Source organism: Bos indicus, chromosome 19 (genome assembly GCF_029378745.1).
Source record: "Bos indicus isolate NIAB-ARS_2022 breed Sahiwal x Tharparkar chromosome 19, NIAB-ARS_B.indTharparkar_mat_pri_1.0, whole genome shotgun sequence".
Taxonomy (NCBI): domain Eukaryota; kingdom Metazoa; phylum Chordata; class Mammalia; order Artiodactyla; family Bovidae; genus Bos; species Bos indicus.
In genome coordinates this window covers 29,981,483-30,000,000 of record NC_091778.1, presented here as the reverse complement: position 1 = coordinate 30,000,000, position 18,518 = coordinate 29,981,483, and the positions used below count along the sequence as shown (strand labels likewise).

The window sequence follows — 18,518 nt, the reverse complement described above, 5'->3', positions numbered from 1 at the left end:
AGTGTTACCAAGATAAACAAGATGAATGCTTCTCTTAAGAGTTCTCTTATTTTGTCAACGTGCCCTTCTCAGTTGATTTAAAACTGTTTTGCTCCCTAGACATATCTGCTGTATATTTTAGAGAAATGACTGTTCTCCATCATGGAGATAATAGATACCAGGAAGTGAAACTACAGAGCGTAAAATTCTTAGGACACCTGCTTCTAAAGTCCAAGGAAATACGGGGACACTCCAATGAATATATTGGAATTGCTCGATACTCATTTTAGGAGCTGAAACGTACAACTCGCAGTCCTGCCCTTCTCCGGGCACCTCTGAATACTCCCCTCCTAGGCCCCATGGGTGCATGTGGCACTGGTGTCATGCATGTGTGACCCGTTTGTAATCAGGTGTCTTTTATATGTGACCACACCACTGTTGTCTGCTTTGGTTTTGAATTCCTACTGTGGAAAAGCCTGGTTTTTCTGCTAACAACATTTATTTTAGGGGAGCAAGAAAAGGACCAGGCTGTTCAAATGTTGATGCTTTGGCTTAATCCAGGCAAAGTGAAGCCTTTGAGAGGAGCGCCAAATTGGAAAACCCCTACTTAATGGAAGGTGATTGATAAGGGCTGACAGCCCCAGAGCTGTCACCATGACCGCCTGCGAGGCCGCCACGCTTTTCTAATCTGTTACGAGGCAGTGACTTTTGCTATCATCAAGGGGTCAGAAATGATCACAAAGTAGAATCATTTTTTGATTATTGTTTTTGCTCGGTGTGGTTTGGAAAGATAAGGTGTGATTTCCAAGAGCGGCTTCTGTTGTGATGGAGCAATAACCACAGTGCACGGGCTTGGCTGATACCCCTCCCCCGGGCATGTTAGTGCGAGTTTTCTGGTTGTGTCTGTTCACCAGTGAATTTGTCTTTCAGCCTGCTCCATGAGACCCACAAGTACTGGCTGGGTTTAGAAGGATGATCATGGCCTGGGACAGAGCATGTTTTGCTCACTCAACGTGTATCTCACTCACCTCTATCGTGTGTCTACCGCTTATGGGAGGCAGAGCCCCAGTGCCTACTCAGGGTACTTGTGTGCCTGCAACCTGACTTTTCAGGAGTTTACCATTACAGGCCAGTGCTTCTCATTCTTACACTGATGTTATTTTATATTTGTAAATTGAAATGAGGAATTGGATTCTCTTTGTGACCAAAATTAATCCAAACGGGGAAGTCTTGGTATCTTTGATATCTTTCTTTTACCTATAAAGTCAATGGCTTAGTAACACTGTGTTGCAGTCACTCAGTGGTGTCTGACTCTTGTGACCCCAGAGACTGTAGCCCACCAGGCTCCTATGTCCATGGGATTTTCCCAGGCAAGAATACTGGAGTGGGTTGCCATCTCCTTCTCCAGGGGACCTTCCCAACCCAGGGATTGAATCCGAGTCTCCTGTGTCTCCTGCATTGGAAGGCAGATTCTCTACCATTGAGCCACCTAGGAAGCCTGGTTAGTAACGTTGACCATAAGCTAACGGTCAACATTACAAGGGTTTATTATTGGACTCTAATCCAATTATAATTGTATTTCCTCAAAAGAAATTGGCCGTTTTCCTTATAGCTGCTGGTGCTGCTGCTGCTGCTGCTGCTAAGTCGCGTCAGACTCTGTGCGACCCCTTAGATGGCAGCCCACCAGGCTCCCCCGTCCCTGGGATTCTCCAGGCAAGAGTACTGGAGTGGGGTGCCATTGCCTTCTCCCAAGTCCTTATAGCTAGATTCATCCAAATCTTCATGAAGTCAGTAGGGGGGGTGGGGGTGGGGGGGAGTCAGTGACTTAGACTAGATGGTCTTTGAGTTGATCCAACTCTGTTGTCTTCTTTCCATACCCCTTTGAGGAGAATTAGACACTTCCTTGCGCGTGCGCGCACACACACACACACACACACACACACACATGTCGTCAGATGTGAGCCAAGGCTCTTGGCCAGAACTTTGCTGATCTCATTTCATATAGGGTGGTTGGCACCAGGTTAGATACTTGCAGAGTTAAATCCTACCTGAACAGGGACTTTGACCTTTGATGTTATGTATTCTGTTTGATTGGGGGAAAATTTTAACAGTTATATAACAGAATAAAACCAAGTGAGATAGGGTAATTTTTAAATGGAAGATATAAAGACCATCTGTTGTAGTATGTGTTTGTATTGGAAAATAAAGCACTGGGCTTATTGAGCATAACTCCTGGGTTCTGTGTTATAAGTAGTTGGAAGAGATGCCTCACACGTTTCTCTCAATTTGGCTGTTATAGCTCTAGGATATTTTTAGTAAATTAAATTTTTTAAAAGGAAGCTGTAATTTTTGAAAAACATACCCTAAAATTTAAGTTTTGGGTTCAGGTTTTCATGCCGCTCTCCCTCAAAAATTGTTACTATGAAATGGAATAAGTGGACATTTAGCTGATTTTAGGGTTATTTAAAGTCACAGTGATTCACAAGTGGATTATCTTCTCTCTGTATTATCCAAAGGGAAATTCAGATATCAGACGACCTTCCTGACTTTCTGGTTCTTGCCACTCTGCTGAGGCTCTCTAGCCCGGGCCAGTTTCTAGTGCGTACTCAGAGAACATCGTTTTACTACCACATCAGCCATGATGCCCAATGTGGATGCTTCCGAGAAAGAGTTGTTGTTCAGTCACTCAGTCATGTCTGACTCTTTTCGACCCCAAGGACTGTAGCCCGCCAAGCTTCTCTGTCCTTCACCATCTCCCAGAGCTCGCTCAAACTCATGTCCATTGAATCAGTGATGCCATCCAAGAATCTCATCCTCTGTCGTCTCCTTCTCCTCCTGCCTTCAGTCTTTCCCAGCATCAGGATCTTTTCCAGTGAATCAGTTCCAGTGAATCAGGTGGCCAAAGTACTGGAGTTTCAGCTTCAGGATCAGTCCTTCCAAGGAATATTCAGGACTGATTTCCTTTAGGATGGCCTGGTTGGATCTCCTTGCAGTCCAAGGGACTCTCAAGAGTCTTCTCCAACACCACAGTTCAAAAGCATCAATTCTTGGGTGCTCAGCTTTCTTTATAGTCCAACTCTCACATTCATACATGACTACTGGAAAAACCATAGCTTTGACTAGATGAAACTTTGTTGGCAAAGTGATATCTCTGCTTTTTAATATGCTGTCTAGGTTTGTCATAGCTTTTCTTCCAAGGAGGAAATGTCTTTTAATTTCGTGGCTACAGTTACCATCTGCAGTGATTTTGGAGCCCGGGTGATTTTGGAGAAAAGAGTAACCACTGGTAAAGTTGAATAGAAACAAGCAAAATTAAAGGAGCTGTCATACCTTCAGAAGTCATAATAATTAATACCTGGCTGCAGTCATTTCTCACTGTGCAGAGCGTCTCTGTCACCCCCTTCTGCTGCCTGTCCAGGACTAAGTCCCAGCCACCACTTTTCACCGAGCAGCAGACTTCACAGCGGCGCCCATGTGAAAAGCAATTCAATTTCAGGGCAGTGCTTCCAGTCCAGAGCCCTGACATTAATTTTTTTTTTTAAGTCTTTGTTGAATTTGTTACAATACTGCTTCTGTTTTATATTTTAGTTTTTGGCTCGGAGGCATGTGGCATCTTAGCTCCCCCATCAGGGATCAAACCCACACTTCTGCACTGGCAGGCAAAGTCCTAACCACTGGACTGCCAGGAAAGCTCCCAACATTAATTTTTTTTTTTTTAAAGAACTTGACTGTAGACCTTGTTGCATTCATAAAAGAATTTTTTTTTAAATCAGCCCTAGGGACCCATTCATCTGCTCCAAGAGAACCTCACCAGTGTCGCAGTTTTTAGTTTTCTGGTCACCGTTTTGTTTTTAGTTTTCTGCTCACCTTTTCTATCTCAGAGCCAGGCAGTCATGACACTTTCCAGTCATTGAACCGGTGTTAAATTCCTGAGAAAAATTGATTTGGAGCTCATTTGAAATCACTGTTGGGTTTTCTCTGTCCAAGAGTGTGAGCACTGAGATCAATTTCTCCGGATTAGCAGCAGAATGATCTTTGTATTGGACTCCGGCATCAGCGGTCCATGACGCGGCCCTCCGCGCATGCGCAGTATCGAGGACCCCCCCTGTATCTCGCTTTGTGCTGCTCTGCGCTGACTGCAGCCTGCAAAATGAGACTCCGTGGCCTTGGCAGGGCACGTGTCCACTGAGCGGCTCCCTACCCCACCACTCCACATTCTTCCACAAGTTGATTTATGGTGATAAGAGCCCTTCTTTCTTTTGGCCCTCCAAGCACTCATTCCTTTCAAAATGACTTTTGAATTTCTGAAGTCTTATTTAAAAAAAAAAAAAAAAAATTTTTTTTTTATGTGGCAAATCTGGAGCTAAGATTCTTCATCATTGTGTTGGCATTTGTCTAGTGTAACTTCTTACCTGTAAACCAACAGAAAAGTGGAAAGAAAACTGTAAAGAGTCGCTTTTTTAAATGGATAAATACAGTGGTGGTTGCAGCACAGTAATGTGAATTCATATTTAACCCCCTGAACTGTACGCTTTAAAATGGTTAAGGTGGTAAATTTTGTGTTACATGTTTTTAGCATAGTAAAAATTTTTTTCTGTTTAAAAAATGAGTAAATACTTGGTGTACCCCATTCCAGGAAATATGGCAAAGTGAGAATAAAATTTCTTGTTATCTTTGTAAAATAATTTGTAATATTGTTCCATACAGCCATTTGTTATGTGATGTGCTAACAGAATCTTACTTATATCTATATAGATTTGCCTAAGCAAAATAGAAGTAGGAACAAAAGTGGCTTCAAAAACCAGAGGGCATCTTGAAAATAAATGTAAGTGAATTAATCACTGTGGTTGCTATATCTTATTCTTGCCATTCTTAGTAATACAAAAAAGGAGACATAATTGTAATGCATTACTGGGTATGTGTGTGTGTGTGCTTAGTCATGTCCAACTCTTTGTGACCTCATGTACTGTAACCTGCCATAGACATATACATAGCCATAATAATATAGATATTAGTTATTATTTTAGAATTATTTGAATAAAAAATTTATTTGTGCATTAATCATTTTGATGCAATAATTTTCTTTAGTGTTGAGGTCTTTAGGTTTATAAGGTCTTTAAAAACTTGAGGGACAAGCTTCTAAATAGTAAACAAAAATCTGTTAATTAAAATAATAAAAAGATTATCCAGTAACAAAAAATTCAGGTAACTTTTAAAGAGTCCTTTGTATCCCCTTAGCTGGATATATTTCCAGAATGATGAACTGCAGACTCCTCAAATGTTACTATTGTTGTTGGGAGTGGTATTAGTAGAGTAAATCAGAATCTACTGCATGTGTTAGTAGAAGAGAATAAGTTAGTAAATATATTGATGTTCTTAGGAGCAAAACAGATAGAGATAGCAAATGGAAAAGAAAGAATGAACTTTATGGTGTTAGACTTGAATTAGAAGTATCACTGTAGACTCATGATTTAAAAATAAGGAAAAAATTAAAAAAAAAAAAAAAGACATTTCTTTTAACTACCTTTATAAAGAGCCTAGAAGCAGTGATACTCCAGTATTTGATGACAGTTAGTGCCTAGATCTTTTTGGGGTTGGCCATTAAGATCTTTGGGAAAAATTCAAACAAACTTTATGGCCAATCCAGGAGTTTCTAAATAGTATTTACCCTGCCCCGCCCGCGCCCCCCCCCCTCCCCGCAACAACACATATGCAAACCAAGTTTTTCTTGTAAAAACAACTAATTCCAGGTCTGGAGCAGAGAAATTATAAGGCAAGGGTGGAACTTCTTGGGTCAGAAGTCAAGGAAATGCCCTAACAATGATGAGGGCTTGGAGCTGGCTTAAAGGGACCCTTGCTGGTCAAATTTAGATAATTGAAGTAGTAAAAATAATGATGGTAATAAATATTGGATTTTTTGTTTGTTTTGATTGTTTATTAACCAGATTACAATAATAATCCTGGTAGATATCTTAGTTCATCCTTCTAATAAGCCTGTTGATCTGGTCTTCCCTGTTGCCAGCATCTCCACCTTCTACAAAATGGGTGGTCTTTTTCTTCATTCCACCTCGTGGAGAAGACAATTTAAAGGGCCACAGGAAGTTGTTTGCTTCTTTGAAACATTTTCCAACGGTATAGATCTCATGAATCAGATCCTCCATGCAGATGATTCCATATTTCCCAAGAGATCGAGCAATCAATGCGTTGTCTGTCAGGGCAGTTCGCTTTTTGTTGATTTTGCCATAACCACGCTTGTAAATCAATTCATTTACAGACTTCAGATTTGGGTACCCCCATGCAATGTATGGCTCCACAATTCTCAGCATGTTAATTGATGCCTTGTTGAGCTTCACAGAGGTGCCGCTGAATATCTGCCGGAGGCGAAGGAGCCGCAGCACCTTTCAAGCCTTTGGGCTCAACCATTGATACCTCTGATCCTGATGACAAACGCCAATTTGGGTTCCGAGGGTACATAGAAGTTACCGGCTTTTCGTGCCATCCTAGCCATTCGAATTTCAGTTCTGTACATCTGCCTGTATTCCTTGTGGTAATGCTTAGCTTTTTCATAGATAAGCTTCCTCCTTGCCTTTCGAAGCATCTTTTGGGCAGACTTCTTTCTCAGTCGCTTGATCTTAAGCTCTGCGAAATTCTTCCACTTTTTCTTAAGGGTTTCTGGCACAGCAGGAACCTTCTTTTTCTTCTCTTCTGCACCCTCCATGGTTCCAGCCGGGAAAGTGGCTGGATTTTTAAAAAATGTATTCATGAGTCCACATCAGTAGTCCAAAAAGGCAGAGGTGAGGCTGAGGGTCATCTTGCCAGTAAATGTAGAAGAATGATAAAATTATAAAATCATAATTTTGCAACCACCAGTATAATCATTTCAGAATTGTCAATGGATGCCAGATTGTTAGGTGAGAAGGTTGTGGGAAGTAGGATGTTCACAGTCTCAAATGGCCAAATTATTAATTACAAAGGAGGAAAGAAACTTGAACAGAGTGACCACACTTAGCCTCACCAGCGTGAGTGACAACCTCGCATTGTGCAGCTCCAAATGTGACATGGCAGGATGTAATGCAACATTGTTGCCAGATCTAATTGAGAGAAACAGACTAGTTCAGATTGGTGGACAGTCTATAAGACAGCCATCCTGGGCCCTTTACAAGTGTCATGGAAGAAAGAAAAAGATGGGAGCGCGGCTGTAGACTAGAGGAGACTGAAGAGAGATGACAATTAAATGCAGTCTGTGGTTTTGATTGGATTCTGGATCAAAACTCACACAGCTCTAGAGGTATAATTGGGATAATTAGGGGTATTTTTTTTCCTTTTCTGTAAGTTTTAAATCTTTCAAAATAATAGGTCAGGGTGGGGGAAAAACAAGGAAAATATAAACAGTGAAGTTTCCCCTGGACTACTATCGTGTTCCTATCATACCACATTGTTTTAGGAAGGGATGAAAACCTGGTGAAGCATCTGGGTGTGCCCCAGTGGGTGTTGCTTTCCAGTCAAGTCCGAAACGGTAGGAAGATCTTGAAAGATGAAGGCATCTTAGTGTGAGCAGGATTAGGCAAACATGGTAGGCGCTGCACGTACAGGGTTGTGAGGCTCTGGCTGTGCAGAAAAGAAACCCTGATCTCACTGGGGCTTTTCACTGAAGACCTAGGCCATCAAGAAGGTAAGAAGCAAAACTGAAGGATGGCCTGCCTGCACAGCCAGCGTATGTGCTTCCTCAGCTGGAATACTTGGTGAACTTGAACCCTCACAGTTTCGATTCCCATCCTGAAAGTCATCCTGCTGTGGGGAAGATGTCTGGATGTTTATCTTCCCACTAGACCTTGAGCTTCCTGAGGTCTTTGAACTATGTCTTTCAATTCTGATTCCTAGCAGCTTGTAAAATGATGGACTTTGAATGGGATTTATTTGAGAAGCAGCTGAAGTCCTGTGGGTGATGGTTTTCCTTCTTTTCCTTTTTTTTTTTTTTTTTATTATAGTCGATTTACAATGTTGTGTTAGTTTCTGGTGTACAGAAAAGTGATTCCACTTTATATGTATATATGCTATGCTAAGTCACTTCAGTCGTGTCCGACTCTGTGTGACCCCAGAGACGGCAGCCCACCAGGCTCCCCCATCCCTGGGATTCTCCAGGCAAGAACACTGGAGTGGGTTGCCATTTCCTTCTCCAATGCATGAAAGTGAAAAGTAAAAGTGAAGTCGCTCAGTCATATCCGACTCTTAGCGACCCATGGACTGCAGCCTACCAGGCTCCTCCGTCCATGGGATTTTCCAGGCAAGAGTACTGGAGTGGATTGCCATTGCCTTCTCCGATATGTATATGTGTGTGTGTGTGTGTGTATATATATATTCTCTTTCATATTCTTTTTAATTATGGTTAATTACAGGATATTGAATATAGTTCCCTGTGCTATACAGTAGGATATTATTTATCTGATTTACATGTAATCAATTGTATCTTAGATGGGGGTTTTCTGAGTCTTCAGACTTTTTTTTTTACTTTATTTATTTTAATTGGAGGCTAATTACTTTACAATATTGTATTGGTTTTGCCATACATCAACATGAATCTGCCACGGGTGTACACGTGCTCCCCATCCTGAACCCCCCTCCCACCTCCCTCCCTGTACCATCCCTCTGGGTCATCCCAGTGCACCAGCCCCAAGCATCCTGTATCCTACATCACAGACTTTTTCAAGGACTTGTCAGTCTGGAAAGATAAAAATCTGAGTATAGCTAGAAAGTTTATTAGATTATGAATGACATAGATAGGGATCACTTGGATTTGTTTCTCATAGTCGACAATATTCTAATGTCTAGGGCCATAAAAAAAAAAAAACCACCTGTCGCATAAATAAATTCCTTAAGTTTAGTAGCTTGCAACCACAGGCTACCCAGCCACCATCATCCATTTTGCAAAGGCACACACACCCATTCTGTGGAATATTACTCAACCAGAAACAGGAGTGAAGTGCTGATACATACTACTCTGTGGATGAACCTTGAAGCATTACATTAAGGGAAAGAAGCCAGACCCCAAAGACCACGTATATGAAATGTCTAGAAGAGTCAATTATATGGAGACAGACAGCAGATTAGCGGTTGCCATGGGTTTAGGAGGAAGCTGGGGGGGTCTTGCTTAGTGGGTATGAGGTTTCCTTCTGGGGTGATGAAAAGGTTCTGGAATAAGATAGTAGCAGTGGTTGTAGGACTTTGTGAATGTAAGTCATGCCAATGAATATACATGTTAAAATGGTAACTTATTATGTTATGTGTAATTTACCACAATTAAAAAAGAAAAAGAAAACCATGAAAAATAAGGAGTAATTTCTCTAGGATCCTGTGGTGTCAAGCAGCACAGGCAATTTGGGAAGGCTGAGGGTTTCCTGGTTTTCTATAAAATGATGGGTTATTAAACTAAGGTAAGTTGGGGGCATATTTGACTCTTGAAGCTGCTCACAAGGAGAGACGTGTCTGTGTCCCTCCTTGTTAATCATAAATCCAGCGAAAGACAGAACATTGGATCCGACTCAACAAGACCATTCCTATGGTGTCACTTGTGCCACTGAGCACATTAGAAGCTCCAGGGAGCCTGCGCACTTCCCGCCTCCTGATTTCTGAGTTGGTTTTCTTTTTCCTGAATTCGGAGGCCTGTGCGATCCACCCTTAGACCCGCGCTAGCTAGAAACACCCTCCCCTGCCCCTCTATTGAGTATGTGATAAAGTGTTTTGAGTTTTGTAAAGAGCGGTGACCAAGTGCGGCCAGTGTTTGTGGTTTGTGGTTGTCGCTTGCTAAACTTTTTCTTCCCGTGGTACCTCTCACAAGTTCTTCATTTTCCATGACATGCTGAGGTTGAGGTTCAAGACGATGGATGGGCAGACTGGCAAGATGTGTGCTCCTGGGGCGATGCAGGCTCAAGTCAAGGGGAGAGAGAGAGATGGGGGAGGGCCTAGTAGAGTGAGAGGTAGAAGAAAGGAAATTTAAGAGATGGGAGAGGAAACAGAGAAGAGTAGTTTTGAAAGGTCAAGAAGAGAGGTCCCCTGTGCTCCCCTGTGGAATCTGCTTCCTGACTGTGATTCCTTTTCTTGATCTTGACAGTGGAGGGCTTCCGTGGTGTCTCAGACGGTAAAAAATGTGCCTGCAATGCAGGAGACCCAGGTTTGATCCCTGGGTTGGGAAGATCCCCTGGAGAACGGCATGGCCACCCACTGCAGTATTCTTGCCTGGAGAATTCCATGGACAGAGGAGCCTGGAGGGCTACAGTCCAAGGTGTCAAGAGTCGGACATGAGTGAGCAGCTAACACTAAGTGATACTGGAAATGAAAGTGAAAGTGAAGTCGCTCAGTCGTGTCCGACTCTTTGCAACCCCATGGACTGTAGCCTATCAGGCTCCTCCGTCCATGGGATTTTCCAGGCAAGAGTGCTGGAGTAGACTGCCATTTCCTTCTCCAGGGGGGTCTTCCCGACCCAGGGATCGAACTCGGGTCTCCCGCATTGCAGGCAGACGCTTTACCGTCTGAGCCACCAGGGAAGCCCAGTAATACTGGAGGAAACATGCAAAGAGTTGGACACAACTAAGTGACTAACACTAACAAACAGTGGAGGAAACAGCAGCTGTTTCTTGATTCCCCAAATCATTTATAAATGTGAAAAATATGGCTGTTTGGATGAGGCATGGCAGATGGCTAGGTCTGTAGCAAAAAGCTAGGAGAGACCCATACCTCAAAACATTGCTTCTCCCCACTTTCCAAGAAATCCTTTATTTACTTGTACCATCATTTAGAGAGTCACGTAGGCCAGGTGTCACGGATCCAAGCACTAAGCAGGTATTAAGAACCTGAGAGCTGCAGACCAGACATGTAACATTTGGGAGTGCTGGCTGCCCCCAGGAGCTGGAGCACATGTGCCCACCTGGATGGCATGCCTGCCCTTCAGCCCCTAGAACTGGGGGCCCTGCATGCCCAAGTCAGCTGCCGCCTTCTCTCTCTCTGTCTTTTAAAGAGAAATCTGATTTTACGTGGAATTGGAAATTATTGTGGAATTTTTAAAACTCTGCTGAGGTCAAAACATAACTGTAGACCAGACCTGGCTCCCTGGCTGCTGAATTATGACTGGTGATTTAAGTCCACAAATTACTAGTATTATCAGATGCAGAGAGTGGATATAGTTAGGGGCAAACATATGGTGGGGAGGGGGTGGTGAGGGGAGGTCAAAGTGTTTGTTACTCGCCTTCCAGAATAACATAATTTGATTTGGAAAAATCACCAGGGAGTCATCCATGTTAGGGAAGTTAGCGCTTTGATGGAGAAATAATTTTGTACCCTGGGTGGAGGAGGATTGGCGGGGTGGACAGGCCTGGATGCGGTCGGATGCTGTGGACCGTGACAGGTCCGGGGTGGTAGCATGGGATCTCAAGTTGTCTGGGTGCTAGGCAAAGAAGGACCAGAGCACAGAAAGAAAGGAAAAAGTTTAGTTTCAAAGACACACTGTCCCGCTTCTTCATTTTACCCAGAACCCCCTCATCATCCAGACTCCTGCTCTCCCATCCCACCGGGCAAATGGGAAACACTCCCTTTGCTTAAAGGTGAAACCTACGCAGAAATGCAAGGATGAGTCCTATACCTGTGCGACATAAATCCTGGAACGTGAACAGGTTGCTCATGTATGTTTATCTGCTCCTTTAAAAAAAAAAAAAAGGAAAAAATTTTAAAGGAACCTGGGTGAACATTAACTTCATTTTTTAATAGATAGCACTAATGGTATATTGTTCCCAAACCCAACCAAGATGAAACAAGAGTGGAAGCCTGGTTCCCCCAGCACAGCAGTGAGTAGAGCAAGAAGCTGGTAGAAAGGCCAGGAGCTGACAGATGGGGGACCTGGGAGGCAGGAGCGGGGAGGGTCACGGGCTGAGTGAGAATCTGTGATTCGTGTGCTTATCTGTTCCCAGGCGGGAACCACACTTCACCCTCCCCACCCCTGGTCTGACATCCATCACCACCAGGCCTGCCTTCCCTGATCTGAAGGCAGAATTTATGGTTAAGTTCCGAAAACGTGGAAAGGGCATGGAAATGGGGATGATGCATGCATGGGATCCGGTTGTGAAATGATAAATCACGGCCTCTTAAGGTCTAGGATTATTTTTGGCGTCTTTCACGTATGGGTTCTTTATAGGAGGGGCTTTGAGAAATAGGAATACAGCTTAAAAATGTGTAGAATTTTGTTGGGGTTTTTTTCCCCTCAAGACAAAAAAAAAAAAATTACAGTGATAAATTTGGCTGTTTAAATAGTCGAAGTTTCATCATGGCCTCATTGAGGCTGTTTTGCACCCAGCAGTAGGAGGACAGCTGTCATGGACCGCTTTCATCTGATTTTACCGCCTCCGGGTAAACTGAGACAAACTCTAGTGGTAAAAACCTAGAGTGGTTGGGAATCTCCAGGCAAACAGTTTGGTTTGGTTTCTGAGGCTGTGTGTGGAAGAATCAAATCTGCAGTTTCCTTGAAACGGAGCAGAAACATTTCACGGTCAGTGCTGTGGATTGTCCCCAGACCTCCGATCTCCTTTCTCAGAAATCACCTCCGCCCCTCTGTCCCAGTGGTCCTGGTCATGCCGTGCCTCCGGTGTGTGGCTCTTATCCACGCATGTCTCTCTCAACCATCCTGTCATTTCCTGGCACTTCTCACGTCTCCTACCACACTCATCATTTACAACCTCCCACTTGGAGAAGGCAATGGCACCCCACTCCAGTACTCTTGCCTGGAAAATCCCATGGACGGAGGAGCCTGGTAGGCTGCAGTCCATGGGGTCGCGAAGAGTCAGATATGACTGAGCGACTTCACTTTCACTTTCCACTTTCATGCATTGGAGAAGGAAATGGCAACCCACTCCAGTGTTCTTGCCTGGAGAATCCCAGGGATGGCGGAGCCTGGTGGGCTGCTGTCTATGGGGTCGCACAGAGTCGGACACGACTGAAGCCACTTAGTAGTAGTAGTATGCACCACCTTGAGTGCACACACAAGACACACACATGTACTTAGGTACTGCTACTGCTAAGTTGCTTCAGTCGTGTCCGACTCTGTGCAACCCCGTAGACGGCAACCCACCAGGCTCCCCCGTCCCTGAGATTCTCCAGGCAAGAATACTGGAGTGGGTTGCCATTTCCTTCTCCAGTACTTAGGTACTGCTGCTGCTGCTGCTGCTGCTAAGTCACTGCAGTCGTGTCCGACTCTGTGTGACCCCATAGACGGCAGCCCACCAGGCTCCTTATCCACGGGATTTTCTAGGCAAGAGTACTGGAGTGGGGTGCCGGGGTGCCGTTGCCTTCTCCGGTACTTAGGTACACTTGACTCCAAAACAAACAGCCGGCCTCTCTCCAGGATTTGTTTATTTCATCACTGCTCTTCAACGACTCCAGTGGACAGTTGCTTTCTTACTTGAGCCTTTCCTCTTTCCCCAGGGCTGTCTATCCCCCAAGCCACAGCCTTTCTCGTGTGCTCTGTCTCCCCCTTGTCGTCATCACCACTGGCCTCCAGGCCGAGCTCCTGCCGCTGTACCTTCGTGCAGGGCCGCCAGCATCCCTGCCTCTGCTCTCAGCTCTCTCCCATGCATCTTGATCGCTCTGAGACACCACTCTCATTTTGCCCGGTGCTTTCCGGAGCTCCAGCCTGCCTGGCCATCCTCAGCTGTGGCCCCGGGGCCCTCCGCAGTGTGTCTGCCTTCCTGCTCCCCTATGGGAACCTTCCACTCCAGCCAAGCCAGTTACCTCCCCTCCTCTAAGCCTTACTTGTCCATTTCTTCCTCTGCGCATTTGCTCGCAGTGGTGCTGTTCTCTCTCCAAGCATCTTCCTCCAGCTCCACTTAAGAGTTAAATACTATCATTCCCCTCTAGGGCACGCAGGTATTTTTACTCTTCAATTTATGACCATAGTGAATCTAAGTCTCTCTGGGGGAGGACCCAGGCCTTCCTCCGTGTGGTCACCACAGGCTGGTGCTGAAGCGAGTGCCCTGGGCTGCGGGGGCATTGAATCCGACCCTCTTCTCGGAGAGCTCGGCCCTGGGTGAGCCTGTGAGGTAGCCAGCTGGGTCCACCTTGATTTTTTTTTTCCCCAAGGAGAGCCAGAAGCTCCCATTTCCCTGTGAAATTGCTTAATTAACATTTTTTTCATATCATACTTAAAGGTGGTAACTTCCAGGGGAACACAGTTCCTTAAAATGACAATTGAAAGACTATCTCATGTGCAGCTTGGCTATGAAATAGCAGTACATTCTGTGTACCAATACAAAACGGAGTTAACAGCGCTGCTTTTCAGGATGGCTTCTGGATCTGTAAAAGTAGATTTTTCTAGGAAGTCAGGAGTTGAAGGCTCATTCAGTGAACCTGGGATTTAAATGGTAGGATAATCTGGCAGTGGTCACTGTTTACAGATGAATTTAGTAATATAACATCTCTGTTAGTAATGTAACCCGATGCCTCTAAGAGCCCCTGGTTATTTTCATTTTTATGAAAATATTCCAATGAAATAAATTTTTACATGGAATTTTTTTAGATTGACGTTAAAGGGGGCCGGTCTGTAGAGCTGGGTTAGTCGGTGCAGAGGTTGCCAGTGTGTTGGGGAGGATGCCGGCCCTTTCCAGGTTAGACGAGTGAGAGAAGGTCACGGGGATGCACCAGCCGCCCCCTCTCACAGGCCGAGAAGACACGAGTGAGGCGGCCTCGGCAGGTGTGCAGAGAATTCCCACACAGGTGCCGATTCCAGATGAATTGCAGTTTATTGCCCCCCCCCACCTTGGGCTCTTGTGACATAGTCATCTGCCCATCCCATTTTTATTGAGTCTCTTCAGCCATGCCAGGGATCCTGAGATATATGGGCTGTAATCCCACCTGCAAGTTGCTTCAAGTCTAGTGGGAGAGAAAAAAAGAACCCTCACAACCACAGTAGTACCGGAGATGGGGTGGTGAGTGTTTCTCACAGTTCCTGAACGACCAGCTTAAAAAGTTAGTAGTAACAAGAGGAAGCAGTTTGCTTTCAAAGCCATATAGTCTCTCATATTCCTTATGTCACCTCTGTGGGGACCTTTGATTCCAGTCTTGTCTGTCTCTCTCTCTCAAATTTTTATTGGCATATAGTTGTTTTACAATGTTATGTTAGTTTCTGGTATATAGCAAAGTGAATCAGCTATATGTGTGTATATTATATATAATCCCTCTTTTTTGGATTTCCTTCCCATTCAAATCGCCACAGAGCATTGAGTAGACTTCCCTGTGTTAGACAGTCTGTTTTTAATTAGTTACCTATTTTATACACTTGTTGTTCAGTTGCTAACTTGTGTCCAACTCTTTGCAACCCCATGGACTGCAGCAGGCCAGGCTTCCCTGTCCTTCACTATCTCCCGGAGTTTGCTCAGACTCATGTCCATTGAGTCAGTGATGCCATCCAACCATCTCAACAGTCGTGTATATATGTCAATCCCAGTCCAGCCCACCCCCTTTTTCCCCCTTGGTATCTAAACATGTGTTCTCTCGGTCTGTGTCTCTATTTTTGCTTACAAATGGGTTCATCTGTACCACCTTTCCAGATTCCTCATACATGCATTAATATATGATATTTGTTTTTCTCTTTCTGACGTACTTCACTCTTATGTGATAGTCTCTAGGTCCATCCATATCTCTGCCAATAGCAAAATTTCATTTCTCTTAATGAATGAATAATAGTCTGTTGTATATATGTTCCACTCTCGTCTCTCATATCCATGATGAGAGAACCCAGACACCTTCCTAGCTCTTGGGAGAAAAGCCGTTTCTGAGTACTGACCAATAGAATGGGTACAAATCAGGAAGAAGGGGGAGTACCTTTCTACTGTATATAATTAAGTTATGGTAAGTTTTCTTGGTTTATTTATGGAAGCAGCTTGATTTGTTATTTAATTGTGGACGAGCAGACAAAGGAGGTGAAGACGCCGTGTTTGCTCACCTCTTGAGTTGCGGTGTGCCCAGGTTGACGCAGAGGTACAATATCAGGTGCTTGGATTCCTGACAAAAATAGAGACACAGACCTAGAGAACAGAGCAGTCTTGGACCCCGATGTCCTAAAGTAAGTGGTCCTTGGGAGCTGTCCTTTGAACAGCTGAAAAGCTTGGGTTCACAAGTCGGAGAGCGAAAATGGCAGACAAGACAGAACTGCAGAAGCAGAGAGGCTGTGACGAGGCTCATCTGGAGGTCCATCCGCAGCGCTGTAGAAGGTGAGGGTGGGGAGAGAGCTCGTTTCCAGCCTCGGTGCCAGGAAGGCATTTGAGTTATTGCAGACAAGATGGGTGGGACACGGATGATTGGCACTGGGTTAAGAAACTTCAGGCTCAGGGAGTGGAGTGAGTGGATGGAGCACAAGTGGAGAAAACGGTGGGTCTTCAGGGGAATCTGATCAAGTCTCTCCCCAGCTTATGATCCTTCAGGGGATAAAGTCCAGAGCCCAGAATGTGGTTTCGTAGCCTAGCAAATCTGGTCCCCGACCTTCTGGCACACTGCCCCCAGCATGCGCACATGCAGTGTACACACACACACACACACACACTCTTTCTCTCTCTCTCTCTCTCTCTCTCTCTCACAGACGCACACACACACACACTTGCTTGATACAGTGCCCCCAGCATGCACACATGCAGTCTACACACACACACACACTCTCTCTCTCATTCTCTCTCCCCACAGAACACAAGCTGCTTTCTGTTCTTCATTCCCCTCTGCTGGCTTTCTAGGCCTTCAGCATTCAGTGTGGATAGCACATCTCCCAGAGCAGCTCATACGTGGCCCCTGAGAAGCTCATCAAAATGCAGATTCTGATTCTGAGGGTCTGGAGTGGGGTTCCGGTTGCTGCGTGTCTGACTCACTCCCAGAAAGCGTGGACACTGCTGCTCCAAGGGCCACCCACCAAGCAGGAAGGATCTAGAACAGCAGTTCCAGACAAATCAGAATCATCTGGAGAGGTTTTTGTTTGTTTAATTCCCGTTGCCTGGATTCCCCTTCCCTCTAAATTCTGATTTCATTGCTCTGGAATACAGAACATTGGGATTTTAAAGTTTTCCAGGTGATTCTGATGTTCACATTGAGAACCTGGGCGACTGAAGTCTTCCCTGACTCCCCAGGTCTGGGCTGTGATGGACACCCATGGTGCGCCGGACCTGAGCCTCATGCCCACCATGTCCGTCTCCGAGGGGGCGTCTGTTCTGTGCTCTGGGGAACTGTGCAAGGTTTCCAGGATGTCCAGTAGACCTGGTCCCTGGGCTCAGAGCATCCACAGTGTAGAAGAAGAACCATCACTCAGCATAGTGCCTGAGTCGGGGGTTTGGGGGGCACAGCAGGGAGGCTTAGTCGGTGTTTATTGAATGAATGAAGAGGAGGAAAGGGAAGGAAGAATGGAAAGAAGGATGGTGGGGGATGGGTGCCTGATTTAAAACAGACATTTCATTATTCTGGGTCCGTCTCCCCGCCTCGCCATTTCTAGCCGTGACCTTGTAGGAATGAGTGGAAATGAATAAACAAGTGATTCTGAAGGTGAAAAACCTTGACAAGCAAGTATTATCATATATCCCATCTCGTCCTCACGCTCTTTGCACTAGGTACGGTCAATACCGCTCAGAGTCCCCACTTGAGCACTTAAAGCGGTGTTCTTCCCATTTCCTGATGCGGCAGGGTTGGGCCTATAGGTCTGTAAAGCCATGTTCGGCAGCTGGGTCTTTAACATCTCTTTGGTGACCACTTCCTGACAGAAAGGGTTTTAACCCTGGTTTGCACTCAGTCTTCCCATCTCTGCAACACGCTGAGTGCTCTAGTGAAAAAGTCAGAAGGGTTTTGAAATGCTAATGCACAGCTGTTGACAGGTACGAATCCCCATCAGCCTGGAATGTCACACCTGTTCAAAGTAATTGCGCGTCCTTGAGGATCATCTCCTTTAAAACCCAGAAATGTGACACCAGGTTGCTTCCAGCTGAGAGAGAACACTTCCCCCAGACTTCAGCAGCAATTTTGTCTCAGTAAATTAGAAAAGAAATCTTCACAGGATTCCCCCCACCACCAGTGTTTCTGTATAGCTTTAGGCATGTGTGTCTAGGGGTGTGTGTGTGTGTGTGTGTGTGTGTGTGTGTAAGACACATCAATTGGGTGCCTCCTCTCTTATGCTAAGTCACTTCAGTTGTGTTCAACTCTTTGCTACCCCATGAACTGTAGCCTGCCAGGCTCCTCTGTCCATGGGATTCTCCAGGCAAGAATACTGGAGTGGGTTGCTAGTTAATAATTTATTTTTTGAAACTCTTCAGGCACATTTAGCTCATTTACTAATATATTACTTTAAAAAATGCTTGTTGAAGGTCTCTTCTATTTTAAATATAATAAATTTCCTGTAGCAAAATAGAGAACACTAAGCACAAAAGAACCCCCCACCCATAATCAACATTAACATTTTGGGTATATCTTTCTAGTCTTTTCTCTGTGCATACGTGTAATACGTCTACATGCATGACTTTTTAAAAACCATTTGG

At 44.8% G+C, this 18,518-nt stretch overlaps 1 protein-coding gene, 1 long non-coding RNA gene and 1 pseudogene across 6 annotated transcripts in view; 1 reads left to right on the top strand and 2 right to left on the bottom strand.

The window, feature by feature from the left end:
* Positions 1 to 18,518, top strand: part of STX8 (syntaxin 8) — a 206,946-nt gene that overhangs the window by 129,214 nt on the left and 59,214 nt on the right. The window contains exon 8 of one of the 5 annotated variants that reach the window (XM_070774342.1): positions 4,735 to 4,804. The exons of the other annotated variants lie outside the window; for them this stretch is intronic. Within the exon in view, the coding sequence (XP_070630443.1) occupies positions 4,735 to 4,796 (62 nt within the window). The 3' untranslated portion in view covers positions 4,797 to 4,804. The remainder of the gene's footprint in view (positions 1 to 4,734; positions 4,805 to 18,518) is intronic. 5 annotated transcript variants of the gene reach the window in all.
* On the bottom strand, positions 1,862 to 16,539 carry LOC139177725 (uncharacterized). Its single transcript, XR_011562232.1, has 3 exons — positions 15,959 to 16,539; positions 11,612 to 11,667; positions 1,862 to 4,391 (listed from the first exon to the last, which is right to left on the bottom strand). It is a non-coding gene; the product is annotated as an uncharacterized lncRNA (long non-coding RNA).
* LOC109574204 (large ribosomal subunit protein uL30 pseudogene) lies at positions 5,888 to 6,723 on the bottom strand (annotated as a pseudogene).